This window comes from Neofelis nebulosa, chromosome 14 (assembly GCF_028018385.1).
Source record: "Neofelis nebulosa isolate mNeoNeb1 chromosome 14, mNeoNeb1.pri, whole genome shotgun sequence".
Taxonomy (NCBI): Eukaryota; Metazoa; Chordata; class Mammalia; order Carnivora; family Felidae; genus Neofelis; species Neofelis nebulosa.
The window spans coordinates 41,308,637-41,323,404 of record NC_080795.1 but is presented as its reverse complement, the minus strand read 5'-3'; the positions used below and the strand labels follow the sequence as shown (position 1 = coordinate 41,323,404).

At 43.6% G+C, this 14,768-nt stretch overlaps 1 protein-coding gene across 5 annotated transcripts in view; it reads right to left on the bottom strand.

Moving 5' to 3' along the window:
- ESRP1 (epithelial splicing regulatory protein 1) overlaps positions 1-10,608 on the bottom strand; it is a 66,273-nt gene extending 55,665 nt beyond the window's left edge. For 2 of the 5 annotated variants that reach the window (XM_058698593.1, XM_058698597.1), the window contains exons 1-4: positions 10,062-10,606; positions 9,420-9,548; positions 8,049-8,162; positions 4,903-5,017 (exon numbers count right to left, since the gene is read on the bottom strand). In XM_058698593.1, coding sequence (XP_058554576.1) covers positions 4,903-5,017; positions 8,049-8,162; positions 9,420-9,548; positions 10,062-10,193 — 490 coding nt within the window. In that variant the 5' untranslated portion in view covers positions 10,194-10,606. Of the gene's footprint in view, positions 1-4,902; positions 5,018-8,048; positions 8,163-9,419; positions 9,549-10,061 lie in introns of all 5 variants that reach the window. The other 3 variants (XM_058698595.1, XM_058698596.1, XM_058698598.1) reach the window with 3 other exon arrangements.
- Positions 10,609-14,768: the final 4,160 nt, after the last annotated feature.

The window sequence follows — 14,768 nt, the reverse complement described above, 5'->3', positions numbered from 1 at the left end:
TCAACCATTCTGCTGGTAAGGCTTTATCTTGATCTTTAATATATGGGAAAACAGGCCAATATCACTGTGTTAGCACATGCATACACACATACAATCCTTCACCCTCATCAAGAAGTAGTGAAACAGGGGCACCCGGGTGGCTCAGTTGGTTAAGCATCTTGGGGTTCATGAGTTCAAGCCAGCACTGGACTCCGTGCTGACAGCTCAGAGCCTAGAACCTGTTTTGGATTCTGTGTTTCCCTCTCTCTCTGCCTCTCCCCTGCTTGTGCTCTGTGTCTCTTTCTCTCTCTAAAATAAACAAACATTAAAAAAAAAAGTGATTGGGAGAACATGAGTATGACACATTTATTAAAAAAATAAGTGGTGAAACACACACACCCCTACTAACCCTTGGACAGGCAGACAAGAGTGGTTTAGTGACTTTTTTTTTTTTATCCTGATAATAGAAAGCTGTACTGGTGAAATGGCATTTGCTAATAATAAACAGCACCTACGGATCCAACTGGATAAAAATTTTACAAAATTTCTATTCACTCCTCTTTCTTGCTGAATAGTTCAACACGTGCTCAGGAAACACAGAATATAAACTTACAAGGGAGATCATCTATTTTAACATGTAACACCACCCTCAAGTGAGCTCTGTAAATTCTAGAATATTACCCCCTAGTTAAGGAGCACGGTTTTTACCTCAGAAGGACTCTGGCTCAAATGCTGACACTTCTAACTCTAAGCCTCAGTTTTCCCAGCTGTAAAAAGGGGGCGACACTCCCCCACTGGTTATGAGGCTGCTGGAGGCACATACAGTAAGCACTTAACTCACAAGTGCTCACTGCTCTCCTTACAAGGCCAGACTTCACTAAAAAGTTCTTGCCAAAGGCTAAGTACAATAAACAAAATGGAAGAGGTCTTGATTAATGAAAACAAATTAGTTCATGAACAACAAAGCAAAGAAAAAATAGGTTAAGAAACCAAGAGGAAGTAATTCCATCCACCACTGGGGGGAAAATAGGGTTCTTTCTTTTAAATGGATAAAAGAAGTCATTTATACAAATAGTCCCATAATCGAAAGGTCTTTTCCACAGGAGAAAACTATTTGTTTCCAAAAAAATCTAAGATAATTTCTTCCAAAAATAAAAAATAAAAATTGAGGCCTCAATCCCTATTTCACACCCTCACCACCTCACCTGATTAAATAAAAAGCTTACAAAACGCTACCCATCGTTCATCTGCTAAATGAGGTCTTCTTGTCTGCTGAGACTGCATAATTTAAAAAGCAGGTAACAAAACTGCAACTTGAAGAACTCAGAGAGACCCAACAACTAACACCAGAAGTGGTCTCAGAACCAACACAAAGACAAAAGAGGGAAATAAGCACTAAAATAAGGACGATAACCGCACTCAAGAAATTCCTAAACCCTTTCTTATCAAAGTGGTCATACTTTTACATTTACATAGCTCCTAGTGGTTTACAAAGCTTTCATTTGGGAATACCTGAGATCAAAGTAAAGCTTGGAGAAGGTAAGTAACTTTCCCAGGAAAGTAAAGCTACATATTCTCTTACTTGTTCCTTTCCAAGGGTTGGCAAGAGCCTCTCCCTCCCTTGCTGGTTTACCTGGTCCAACAGGTATTCATTCCCTCAGGAGCAAATGACTCTCCATCTACTTGGCAAAACCATCAAGGATGTGTAATGATCATCTTTAGGTTTCCAAATTCAGTGTCATTTCCATATTAGAAAGGGAAATATTTAGTGAACTGAAAGAACTCTTTGGTCCAGACATTGTAGAAATCCTATGCATAGATAAGGACAAGTAGATAGTCATATTTGGTATGATTGTTTGTGTTTTTTAGTTTATTTATTTGAGAGAGAGAGCATGAGCAGTGCAAGGGCAAAGAGAAAGAGAGAGAGAAACCCAAGCAGGCTCTGTGCTAATAGCACAGAGCCTGATGTGGGGCTCAACTCACGAACCATGAGATCATGACCTGAATCAAAATCAAGAGTCGATGCTTAACCAACGGAGCTACCCAGAAGCCCCATTATGACTTTCTGAGCTGGGAACTTTGGTGGTCTAGTCAAGGAAATAATGATTCCTCTGAATAGGAGTCATACAATAACTCGTCACAGCTGCAATGTAAAATAAAAACCACTGTTAGGAAAGCTTAAGATTTCTTACCCATTAAGTGGGGAAAAAATATGCAGATAAAACATTAATAAGAACATTTAAGATTAAAATCAATTTTCTGATTGGTAATAAAACTATAAATCTAAGACTTTTCCAATGTAAGCCCAAAGGAAGTAGGATATAATTAAGCTATTTAAGAAACAGAAAATAGTGGGGTGCCTGGATGACTCAGTTGGTTGAGCTCACTCTTGGTTTTGGCTCAGGTCATGATCTCACGACTTATGGGATCGAGCCCAGCATCAGGCTCTGTGCTGACAGTGTGGAGCCTACTTGGGATTCTCTCTCTCCCTCTTTCTCTGCTTCTCCCCTGCTCATGCACTTGAACATACTCTCTCTCAAAATAAATAAACTTAAAAAAAGAAAAAAAGAAAATACCTTAGTTTTTCCAACGAATGCATTACTAAAGGGCCATGAGATCATACTCCAAGTGTGATATGTCTGAAATGGAGTCCAAGTTTGCTTTATGCACAATTTCTTTGTTTACTATAGTCAAATATTTCTGATTTTCATCTTCATGGCACTTGAAAAAGAACCACCAACAATAGTTTTAGAGCTAGGATTAACATGAATGACAAGAAAACAACAATAATTGTCATAGCATCCTATATCTATTCACTTAAATGTCAGATAATTCAGGGGTGCCTGAGTGGCTCAGTTGGTTGAGCATCCAACTTCGGCCCAGGTCATGATCTTCAGGTTGGTGGGTTCGAGCCCCACATAGGGCTCTGTGCTAACAGCTCAGAGCCTAGAGCCAGGTTTGGATTCTGTGTTTCCCTCTCCCTCTCTCTCTCTCTCTCTCTCTCTCTCTCTCTGTCCCTCCCCTGCTCATGCTCTCTCTCTCTCTCTCAAATATAAAAACGAAAAAAAATTTAATGTCAGATAATTCAATTTTATTTTACAAAGTACTATATACCAGTGCAAAGCAGAGAGCAAGTAAAAAGTCCAGATCACCACAATGAAAATGCTTACTAATAGCCCCAAATTTTATACACGTGAAGGTCACAAGAAGCCAAGGAGAAAGAAAAAAAAAAAAGGATGAACTTTTAAATTTTCCCTGAACTGTCAACACACTGAGAAAAACCAAAAAACCCAAATATAAGCATCTCTTGCTTGTAGCTGTGGAAATTTTTACTACCATGTGACCTATAATCACTAGGGGAAGATTTTCTTTGCTAAAAGAGGATACTGAATTATCAAGGATAAACAATTCTTAATATACTGCCTTTTCTACTCAAATTGTCTTTTTCTAAATTAAGATAACTTTATTAGACTTTCCCTCTATCTATTGATTTTTTGGATCTCTTTTTGTCTACCTTAGACTTCCCAAACTCCAAAACTGTGAGCAAATAAAATTTCTGTTGTTTAAGCCACATAGTCTATATAGTATTTGTCATGGTAGCCCTAGCAGGCTAATACAGCATTCAAACCAACAAAACAATCAGTAAGAATTTTTCTGGTGTCCAAACCTTTTAATTCTTACAAAAGTTCCCTCAAAATGAGCTTACTACATCCATCTCCCAGCACTACTAGGGACGCTAAAGCAAATTTCCAGCTAACTATTTCCAGAAAGAAGGTAGACATAATGGGTTTGACCTGCTTACAAGGGGTTAAGAAAAACATGCAAACATTTTCCAATCAGGAAAGGAAATTCTGAAATAAAACAAGAATCAGGCTTTGGCTCCTAAAAAATGAGAAAGTTTAAGAATAAACATCTATGACCCACAGGTTCCTGAAAGAACTTAAATGCAATTTTAAGTTTGTTCTCATAGTGGCTTTGGGTAAGTTGCCCAACCCTTCTATTACTCAACTTCACATCTGATGTTAGCACATGACTGCTTATTAGTTAGCACTTTTAAAACTTACTGGATGGAAGATGACGAGTCAGTCATTCATGACTACAAGATTTGTGATTATAAAATTTACTTTTAGGATACATATTGCATCAAATATGCTATTTTGGTAATGAAAGGATTTTGGGGTACAGTCCCCACCTCATTGTACCATCTCAAAAGAGGACTCATTATAATCACCATATGTATTTGAGAAACCCAAGGAGGGTTAAAAGAAATACCAATGAAACGTTTGTAAAGAGCATATATTCCGCTATTTAAAAAAATGCATATCCATTTGAAAGGTGTCAAAATAAGCCCTAAAACAAAGATAATCAAGAATAAGTGGCCTTGGAATCCGTTATCAAAGAAGGTAGTCTTCACATTCTTCATCAACCAAAAAACCAAAAACACTCCCATAATGTGAAATGGAAATCTATTTTAGATATGTTCAACTCACAAAAATCCAACTCTAAATCCATCACACTAAATCAGTATTTAAATTAGTTAAATCATAACTTTGAGGGACTCCTGGGGGACTCAGCTGGTTGAGCATCGGGGTCTTGATTTCAGCTCAGGTCATGATCCCAGGGTCATGGGATCGAGTCCTGTATCAGGCTCCGTGAATAAGAATAAGATTCTTATTCTCTCTTTCCCTCTGCCCCTCTCCCCTGCTCGTGCAGGCGCTCTCTCTAAAATAAAAAAAATAAAAATAAAAGCTACTTTGAAAGATGCCTATAACTGTACTATTAGTTCTTCCTAGCACAGTAGACAAATTTTGGACAGGTCAATTTCATTCATACACTAACAAAAGGATTTTAAAGTTTCCTGAATTGCCATTTTATCTGGAGCTACCTTTTCAAAGGATTCTTGGGTAATCACTTAAAGGATACACTCTGTCATTGCTGCAACATCCAGTTTATCAATATCAGGTGAACCAGGGCAACACTTCTTGAATTCTTTTCGAAGATCAAAAAAGGAATAGAAGCATTCAGGCAATAATACATTCTGAGGAAGGACAAGGTAGACACTGTTAACTCAATGAATTTAATGTTTCTCTAATAATTAGGAACCTAAGAATTGCATGGAGTATATTTTACCAAAATTAATTTTTAAAATTAAATATGAGTGACTATTTTCTAGTACTGTATTATATCCTATATACAAGTGTCATGGAAAATAATTATCTTATTTTAAGGCAACAGATTACATTTGTGTTCCATTACACATTCCATTCAAAACACTTCTGAAGCTATATTTGGGCTGTCATACATTTTCTACTTGATAAAATTACACTCTTTTCAGCCATAATCATTTCATACAGTCTATATTTTCAGGCAGCAACATTAGCCCTCTCAGTTCTCATAAAGATGCTTATATTTACAGTGTCTACCCAGATATAGGATTCAGTTACAAAACATAGTTAAATACTAGGCTCATATAACACTCATATTTTTATACTAAAATCAGAGCAAGATAGTTAATTCCTGATTACCTAAAAAGCATGATTTTGTGCCAAATCATAGTCCCCCATTAGTTTTGTGACCAATATTCTAGCTATACCTGAGAACTCAAATTAGACTCAAAAACAAACAAAAAAAAGATATCACAAATCTCAAGGGTAAAGAAGAAATAGTTACCTACTGTTCTTAGCTACTAGTACTACTCTCGTACTTATTAAGCAAGTTCAACTGTCTGGGCAAATATTGTACTAATGCATTTTTGTTTCCCTTAGTAGGAAAAAACCCCATCAAATAACTGTCAAAGATGAATTTTTTAAAACTGAATTTAGATTTTTCTTACAATTTCAAAATAGTTTCTGCTGATTTACTGGGAATTTCTACCTACTTATACATTAGAAAGTCAAGGAAATAAAGACTTAATGTTTGCAACCATAACATTTATACAATGTCTCTTTCTATTCAGATTTCCTCATTGGATCTATCAGATGTACACCTGCTCATTAAATTAAATAATTAAATATAATTATTTAATTAAAATAGATGTCTGGCAGGGGCACCTGGCTGATTCAGTTGGTAGAGCCTACAACTCGATCTCGAGATTGTGAGTTCAAGCCCCATGTTGGGTGTAGAGATTCACAAAAAAATAAATAAAATCTTTAAAAAAATGAAATAGATATCATTGTACCATGGTCAGAGTTTTCAAAACAGTTACTTAAAAAAATGGTGAAACCTTCAGGATTATCTACAAAAATGTTCATTTAAAACCTGTTGATAACTCACATTTTACAATAAAAGATTTTAAATAGCTGTATCCACTTAAAAATACTTAACATTTAATTCCTACAAAAGATATTGATGTTATACTAATTATAAAATAGGCTAAAAAGTGTGTGTAGTATGAATGCTCCTTATAAAAATGAGGCTTTTCTACAAAAACCTGGAAGAATATTTTCAAATATGTTCATATTAGAGAAAAATAATAATATTGTTTTCTGAATGGCAGGATTATTATGTTTTACCATTTTCTCTCCCTCTTCCCCCCTGCCATGAATAGAATTCCTTTATGATACTAAATTAGTTTCTGGTTTTAGGATACTAAGTTGGTTCAGGTTTCTTTATGAAAATCCTAATAGAAGTGATTCAGGAAAATGTCTCAATTGTTCTCTGGAGGTTTCCCCACATTTTAAAGCAGCCCATCTAAAATAACAAAAACAGCTGTTTTCCTCAAGCCAAATAGGGAAAGTATTAAGTTTTATCCCCCTCCAAAAGAATTTGAAAGGGGGAAAAAAAATCCTCATATATCTATTTCTGGATCAAGGGGATAGCAACTGGTCTAACATTTAATTAACAAAAAACACTCCCCATGGCCACCCCTTTAGCCAAGTTATTACAAAAGTTGCTATAAGAGGAGTGATTTTCTCAACCTTTAAGATCTAGGAACTTGAGTTTCTCCCTTGAATTTTTGAAATTGTCATCATATGTTTAACTCCTTTCTTTCCATTTCCCTAGTGAGGTAAAAAGAAAAATCTGTACTGACTAGTCACTATACTTGGGACATCAATTGTCAGTCTGAATCTTTCTTTGAAGACTTGCTTCATCCAGTTTCCTGAAAATACTTCATCTTTTCAAGTTCAGTATTTGCCTACCACAATAAAAAAGTTACAGCTCAAACTAATTAAGTTGATAAGATCAACTATATTAGCAATGATTGGCTACATTGGGGCTGCCCTCTGCTGTCTCCATTTCCCCACAGCCCCTCAGTATTCTTCCCAGAGAGGAGTCACATTTTTACAGTAAGATTATGTTTTTTTCACTCCATACCCTTTTCTATGTCAGAAAGACCAGCAAAGGTAAAAGATGAAGGCTGACCCTACTGTTATGATACAGTATTTAATTAGTTTTGAATATTTACTTTAAGTCAAAGTGCAGTATGCTATAATTAATGTTTCACTAGTTATATGACTAGGTCTTTACACAGTACAAAGCTCTTTAATGAAATTAGTTATGATTAACAAGGTTTAATTAAACTATTTTTCTTTGCTCCTTCCTTTCTAGCATTTTCTACAGAAGGGAATATTACAATGTCTTAAAATTTAAAAGTAAATGTTCTCTCCTGCCTACCTGCTGTTACTTTACATGTCAAAATTCAGCTAATATGCTTAGAAAAGGGGGAATGTCAACCATCTCAAAAACAACATAAAACAAAAAGAGAAACTTTTGTTAAGTCACCAGAAGGTATCTATAAAATTACTGCAATCTCAAAGATCTCTATTAAAGGGTCATGATTTTTTTGTGGTAAAATATACATAACACAATATTTACCATTTTAACATTCAATAATATACACAACACAATATTTACAGTTCAGTGGCATTAACTACATTTCACACTGTTGTGAAACCATTACCACTATTCCTTTGTTATCTTCTCAAACTGAAATTCTGCCAGGAAACAATAACTCCTGACATACATCTTTTTAAAATGGAGAAACTTGGATAAACCATGGGGGGAAAAAAAAGCCTCCAGTCACCCCCAAAGGAAGGTCCAATCATTCTCCCAGAAGCCAGCACTCTTACCTTCTTGGAAGCCTCGGGATGCAAGATTTGCCTGACATGAAGCTGCCCGTCAGTACACAGACAGAAGGAAGTTCCAACCCCAATATTCAGTTCATTGCTTACTGACTGGTTAAACTGTAAACAAGACACAGGGATGCAACTTAAGCAGGATTTACAAACTCCGGCAAAGTGGCCCCACGTGTTGGTAACCAACGAAAACCACACTGCCATAAAAGAGGACACCAGTGCTGGGGCAACATTAGAAAGAAAGGCTCCGTTCCCACAAGCTGTCTAGAATCCTTTGGATTGGCAAGCTTTTCAATCAACCCACAGTTCACCCGCAGGAGAATTTAGTATAGACATTCTCCCTTCAGTGCCCCCGTCTACTTTTGCGCTAAATCCACATTCAAGACTTTTAAGTCGGGTCTCGTTTCATCAGCAGGTTGCCTTCAGATTACATCATTCCCTGGTGTTATTTTATGTTCGGATGTTTCAAGATTAAGAAAGATGCCAGTTTCTGATAAGCAAAGGTGGTTAATGGGTATACAGACCTCTGGGAAGTCTGGCAACACTTTCCCTGGAACACAATCCCAAATGATAACTTTCCCCTATTTATTCGCACCTCATGTCCTGGCGCACAGGCCAAGAGAGCACCGGACACGCACCTGTGCACAGGTGTTTAGCGCCCCGCCCTATCCCTGATCCAGTACCCGTCAGACCCAGGAAGCAGCAGGTTTTTAGGTCACCTCAATTCTGTTAAGGGGGTTCCACCAGTTTCACAGTGACCCAACGATCAGCCCTATGTCTTCGGGTCTGCAAGCCCTCCCCAGCTAGGATCAAAGCCACTGAAGAAGTAATAAGGGAACCCAAACCGTGCCTTTAGGAGTTCAGAAGCTTGAAGCCAAGCAGGCACCCTCAGCTTCCCACCGAACTGGGGCCGCCTCTGGCACGCCTCGCGGGGCCCACCCGCTCATCTACACTACAGCGCCCTCTGTCCTAGCGTTGAGCCACACACCCAAAGCCCCGCAGAGGACGGGCGCGTCGGGCGTCTGGGCCTCGGGATGGGGGCGCTAGGATTCAACCTCTGCTCCTCATTCAATTGGTAAAACCCGACTGCTCCTGAAGCCCCAGGAAAGACTCGAAAACTAGCGAGTTTGGGCCCACGACGCTAGGGGCTGGGAGGCTTGGAGGAGCAGCGACCTCCTCCCACGAGGTCCACCTCGGCCTCCAAGGCCGGGTTTCCACCCACGCGGTTGGGCGTCTTGCCACTCTGCCCCGGGGATGTGCGTGGACCGGCCGGCGAGGGCGTGGGACCTGGTGTGGCTGGGCTGCCTTGCGGGGGACGCCGGGGTGGCCTGGATAAAGGTGGACCGCGCGGCCCAAGGCTGTCACCTGTCGAAGGGCTTGGTCCAGCTGCGGCGCGGACGACAGGCTTTCCGCGTCGATCTTCGTTTCTTCTTTACAATCCTCCGTCAGCTCCAACTGATCCGGTCTAACTAGCACTTCATGCAACTGTCCCACCTCCAGGGCGGAAAGAAACTGGGGTCAGTTTCCCCCTTCCTCAATTTGGAAGCCTCCATATTCACCCTCCTTCCTCGCTCCCCTGCTGGGGCGGCCAGCGCGGCTGCAGGGGTCTGGCCACAGAATCAAAGCTCACTCGTCGCGAGCGGCTCCGGTGGCAGAGAGGTCGGCACGGCCCTGCCTCCGGCCCCACCCCCACCCGGATCAGGTCGGAAAGGCCCAGAAGTGGGAACCCGAGCCCCAAGGATCTCTCCCCGGCTCCGCGGGGCGTCCCCCGACGGGCAGAGAACCTGGCTCGGCTGCGCCCGGCCGCTCCACCTGAGCCAGATTTCAGATTACTGAAACGGTTCCCAGGCCGTTGGCCAACAAGTTTGGTTTTACTCTGGATTCTGTAGGCCTCGGGTCCAGCCTCATAAGTGGCTAAACGAGAGCACTTGTTTACCGACTCTCCAAACTTCTACAATAAACTTCTTGCCCCACTCCTATCAATTGGACAGAAATCTGGAGGAATACCTTCTTGTTGGCCAGATCCACGACTTTCCATAACAGCAGGATCAGCTCCTTCTCATCCGAGCCCAGCTTGGCCCCGGTGGCCCCAGCAGTGATCCCAAAAAGCACCACCAAGTAATCCGGAGACGCCGTCATGACGATAGGTGGGGAGGGGGAGAGGGGGGTCGGGAGGCGGTGAGGCGGGGTGGAAGTGAGAACGAGAAAACCCGTGCTAAAACCTCTTCCAAGAGAAAAAGAAGAAAGAGCGCCCGCCCCCCCCTCCTCGCCGCCGCCGGTGCAAAAGGCGGTAACCAACCACCCTAGCCCACACCTGGTCGGTGCTCCACACCCTGGGCAGGAAGGGGGTGGGAAGGAGGGCGCAGGAGGCCTGCCCTTTTTGTATTCAATTGCCCGTGCGTCTATGCAAAAAGCCAGGAGCTGGGCTGCACCCCGGGTGGAGCGCGCAATGGCTGAAAGCTTTTCTGTTTTGGGATGTGGCTCTACCTGCCCGCCCCTTCCCCCTCCCCCACGTGGTGCAGGTAAGAGACACCTGGCGGCGCCGGCCCATTGGCTCCTTCAAACTACGACGTGGCAGCGGTGGGGGTGGAGGCCGCCTGGGGAAAGGGGAGGAGGGGGCGGGAGACAATGGCTGGATGAATGGAGACAGGAGGGCGAGAAGGAAGGAGGGGGAGACGTGAGGGGCGGGGAAGAGACGGTTGCCACCCGAAGGGTAGCCGAGGCCAGACGGGAAAAGGGTGAGGGGTGAAGGGCACGGAGGGGAGGGCCGGAGTCGCTTGTGGGGGTCACCCCTTTGGAGGTAATCGAGAGGGATGGGGGGCATGGAAAAATGTCGACTGTGGGGGAACTAAGCCGGGGGTTCTAAAGGGTCAAGGGAAAAGGCCTGGCGCAGGGAGGAGAAAACAGGCCAGAGGTGAAGCCTGGGGTGCGGAGCTGCTCAGGGCGCGGCGCCCCAAGAGGGCGAACCGCGGAGGGAGGCACCGGCCAACCATAGCCGGGAAGCGGCAGGGGCAATTGCCAAGCACCGGGAAAGCCGCTCCCGAGCCCAACACACCTTTAAGTGCAAACAGTAGGTGAAACCTTGTGGGCCCTCCCTCTCTCCCGGCCAGAGCCCAGGCCCGAGCTCCTCCAAACTCCGGGACGCTACCCACCTTCTGGAGACACAGCCAGACGCCCGGGGCAGCACACCCAGCCACCAAGTTTCGCCCAAAGGCGCAGACGCTGCGCGCTACGGAGCAGGGAGTCCCCGCGAGGAAATTTAGGCACAATGGACCCCACTTCCTTGTCTCTCTTCTACTTCTTAATTGCCACGTCTTGTTTGGTTCTGGCTGCTAGCTTGAGACTAGAACCTTCTCCATGGCTGGGCCCACAAACTTTGTTTTGCTCTGGGCCCTAAATAAAACATACACACTAATGTTTTCTTAAATCAGGCCAAAGCAAATTTTCCCTCAGTTCCCCAGCTCTGACCCCTACGTCCCTCCTCATACCTTTGCCTTTGTACTTATGTGTCGATTTGGCCAACTTTGCGAGCAGTTTCCCTTCTCTAGCTAAGCTAGGTCTGCACAGAGGCTTATGAGCCCACTATCGCCACCCAGCCACCAAGTCAGAAGGCAATGTGGTTGGGACCTGTTGACGTGGGAGAGGAAAGAGCCAGAGGTGACGTTTCCTGGAGTTTTAGGTTTCCAACTTCTCTATTATTGGAGAACCGAAATCGGTCCGAAGTATTACTTAGTTGGGCCCAAGGTATCCAGCCCTTTGTGTTCATGGTGTGAAATCAGGCAAGCATATATATAGTCACTGCCGGAACCCGCTCCGGGTACAGATCTGAGAACCTGTCGGGATGCGTGTCCGGGAAGGCGGGAGAGCGCGCTTTCCCCGCCGCGAGGCAGCGCGGACACAGTGGGGAGCGGCTGAGCGTTCCGGGGGGCAGGGAGGAGGGAGTCTGAGGAGCCCAGGGCCGCGCCGCTGCGTTTCCCGGCAGGACTGTGCGGGCGGTGGCGCTGCCGCCCGCGGCGCAGGTAGCAGCTCGCGTCCCCAGAGAGCGGGCGTTGGCTGGGGCTAGGTAGCGCTTCACCGGCCCACGAGGGTGCTCGGGGCCATCCTCGTCCGCAGCTCGAGCTCCAGCGGCGAGTGCTTTCAGTTCATGGACCGCAGAGTGCGTGGTGGGGAAGGCGCCCCCCGCGGTTCTCGGCGGGCTCGCCCCTCACCCCCGGTCCCCGAGCCGCGCTCCCCGGCCCGCAGGCGCTGCGGGGGCAGGGACTGGGCGCGGAACAAGACAGGGAGGGACCTGGAAAAACCACCCAGATTGCATTGCAGTGGGCGAGGCCGCCGGAGGAGCCGGTTCCCCCGAGCCGCCTCCCCGCGGGGCGTTCTCGGTGCGCGGTTCCCAGGTGCTCGGCTCTGCCTGGGCCGGGAGGTGCCGCCTGGAGGGGACGCGGGGCTGGGTGCGTGGCCCCTGCGGGGCGGACCCGAGCGCGAGCCGCAACCGCCCGGAGGCCCAAGGCGGGACGGCGGACTGTGGCTGAGAAAGTGGTTAGAACGGTTCTGAAGTCCTGCTCCGCCTGTCCTCTGTGGCCTCTGGTCTTCGGATTAATCATTTGTATAGCGCGTTTGGATAAACTGGGAACTTTACTATCCGCGCGTTTTTCGGGGATTCCGCGGCGTTATCCATATTCGATTTGAATCACCGAGCTGCCCCTTTTCAGAGCTGGCTTCTTCCTGTTTAAGGAAGTCGGGTCCCTGGGCTCTGATTTTTTTAATTTAAATTTGGACAATTAGGTTACAAGGGCAGGGATTTTGTTTTGTTTTGTTCTCTAATGTATTCCCAGGGTTGGAACAGAGCTGGACACCTACGAGGCACTCAACAAATATTTGTTGAAAGATTTTAATGAGTGACACCCACCCATCTTTGCAGCTCTTGTTTCCTAGCGAGGGCATAGTTCATCATTGCGAAGGTGAAATTCTGAAAATGGTAGTCTACCGGGAATTTAAGTCTCAAGTGTTTAAAAAGAGTAGGTGCTAATTCTTCACCAAACCTAATTTTGTTAAAGACATTAAACTCTCATAAAATACAGGAATGCCGAGGAAACAAAATCTACGTAATACATTGCAGCTCTGAATACAAATATGTTTTATTGTCTATCCCCACCATCTAGAATAATTCTGGTTTAGTAACAATAAGCAGTAGGAAATGGCTGGAAGGAGCCTTGAATGGCTCATTTACCTGTGATCTTCACTCAAGACCACACCTAAAACTCCCAAAACAAATGAGAATCTGTTTCTTTTGTTTTTGTTTTTTAAAGCAGCAGAGACCCAATCGCAAGACAGGCTACATAACTTGCCAGTATTAAGGGAAGAACAAAGACTGAAGAACTCAGTCTTTAAATTTCAGGTTAAAGAAATTTATGAGACATGACAACTATATGCAACATGGACCCTGGACCTGAAAACTTTTTTTTTCTTAATTTAATAGACATTATTAAGACAATAGGAAAAATTTGAATAAGGGCTATAGATTAAAAAATAGTATTGTATCTGTTAAATTCCTGATTTTTATATTACTGTGGCTTGGCAGGAGAATGTGCTTTGTGTTAGGAAATACCCAGTATTTAGGGATAAAGGGGGATTCATATAAATAATTTTACTCTCAAATGATTGTAAATATACATACAGAAAAGAGAAAATGATAAAGCAAATGTGGCAAAATGATAACATTGGTGAATCTGGGTGAAGGAATTTTTTATACTATCCTTTAACTTTTTTTTTTTTTAATTTTTTTTTTTCAACGTTTTTTATTTATTTTTGGGACAGAGAGAGACATAGCATGAACGGGGGAGGGGCAGAGAGAGAGGGAGACACAGAACCGGAAACAGGCTCCAGACTCCGAGCCATCAGCCCAGAGCCTGACGCGGGGCTCGAACTCACAGACCGCGAGATCGTGACCTGGCTGAAGTCGGACGCTTAACCGACTGCGCCACCCAGGCGCCCCTATACTATCCTTTAACTTTTAAAACTTTTTAAAAAAATTTCGGAGGACTTTTTGCTGCAACTACCATTTGGTGTTTAATAAGGCTCTGATGACTTTCTATGCTAACCTAATCCTTCCTCCTGTAGAAGGAATCCATTTTCTTTGTCTTTTCCTTAGTGAAAGAAGGAAATAAAGGTCATCACATTTTTTGTATAACAATCCTCTTATATACTTTAAGGTTGTTCTTAAAAAATTTTTTTTTAATGTTTATTTATTTTTGAGAGACAGAGAAAGCAGGGGAGGGGCAGAGAGAGGGAGACAGAATCTGAAGCAGGCTCCATGCTCTAACCTGTCAGCACAGAGCCCGATGCGGGGCTCCAGCCCATGAACCGAACTGTTGAGATTATGACCTGAGCTGAAGTTGAAGTTGGACATTTAACCTACTGAGCCACACAGGCGCCCCAAGTTTGTTCTTAAATAACTTTCCTAGACTGAATTACTCCAAGCTCTTTAAAGCTTTCATTATGAATCTTACTTTTCTTCTTTTAATTATCTTCATTATATTCCTTGGACCCTTTTCCTTTGATCACTTTTAGAGAGCCGCTCTTGAACTGGACAAAATTCAAACATGTCTACCATGGCCTGACCTTTGACACAGTGGTATCTATATGTCATATTCTTATAACTTGTCATACAATTCCCTTTTTAAGACTACAGTAGCATTACATTTGCTGGCTCCAGTTTTG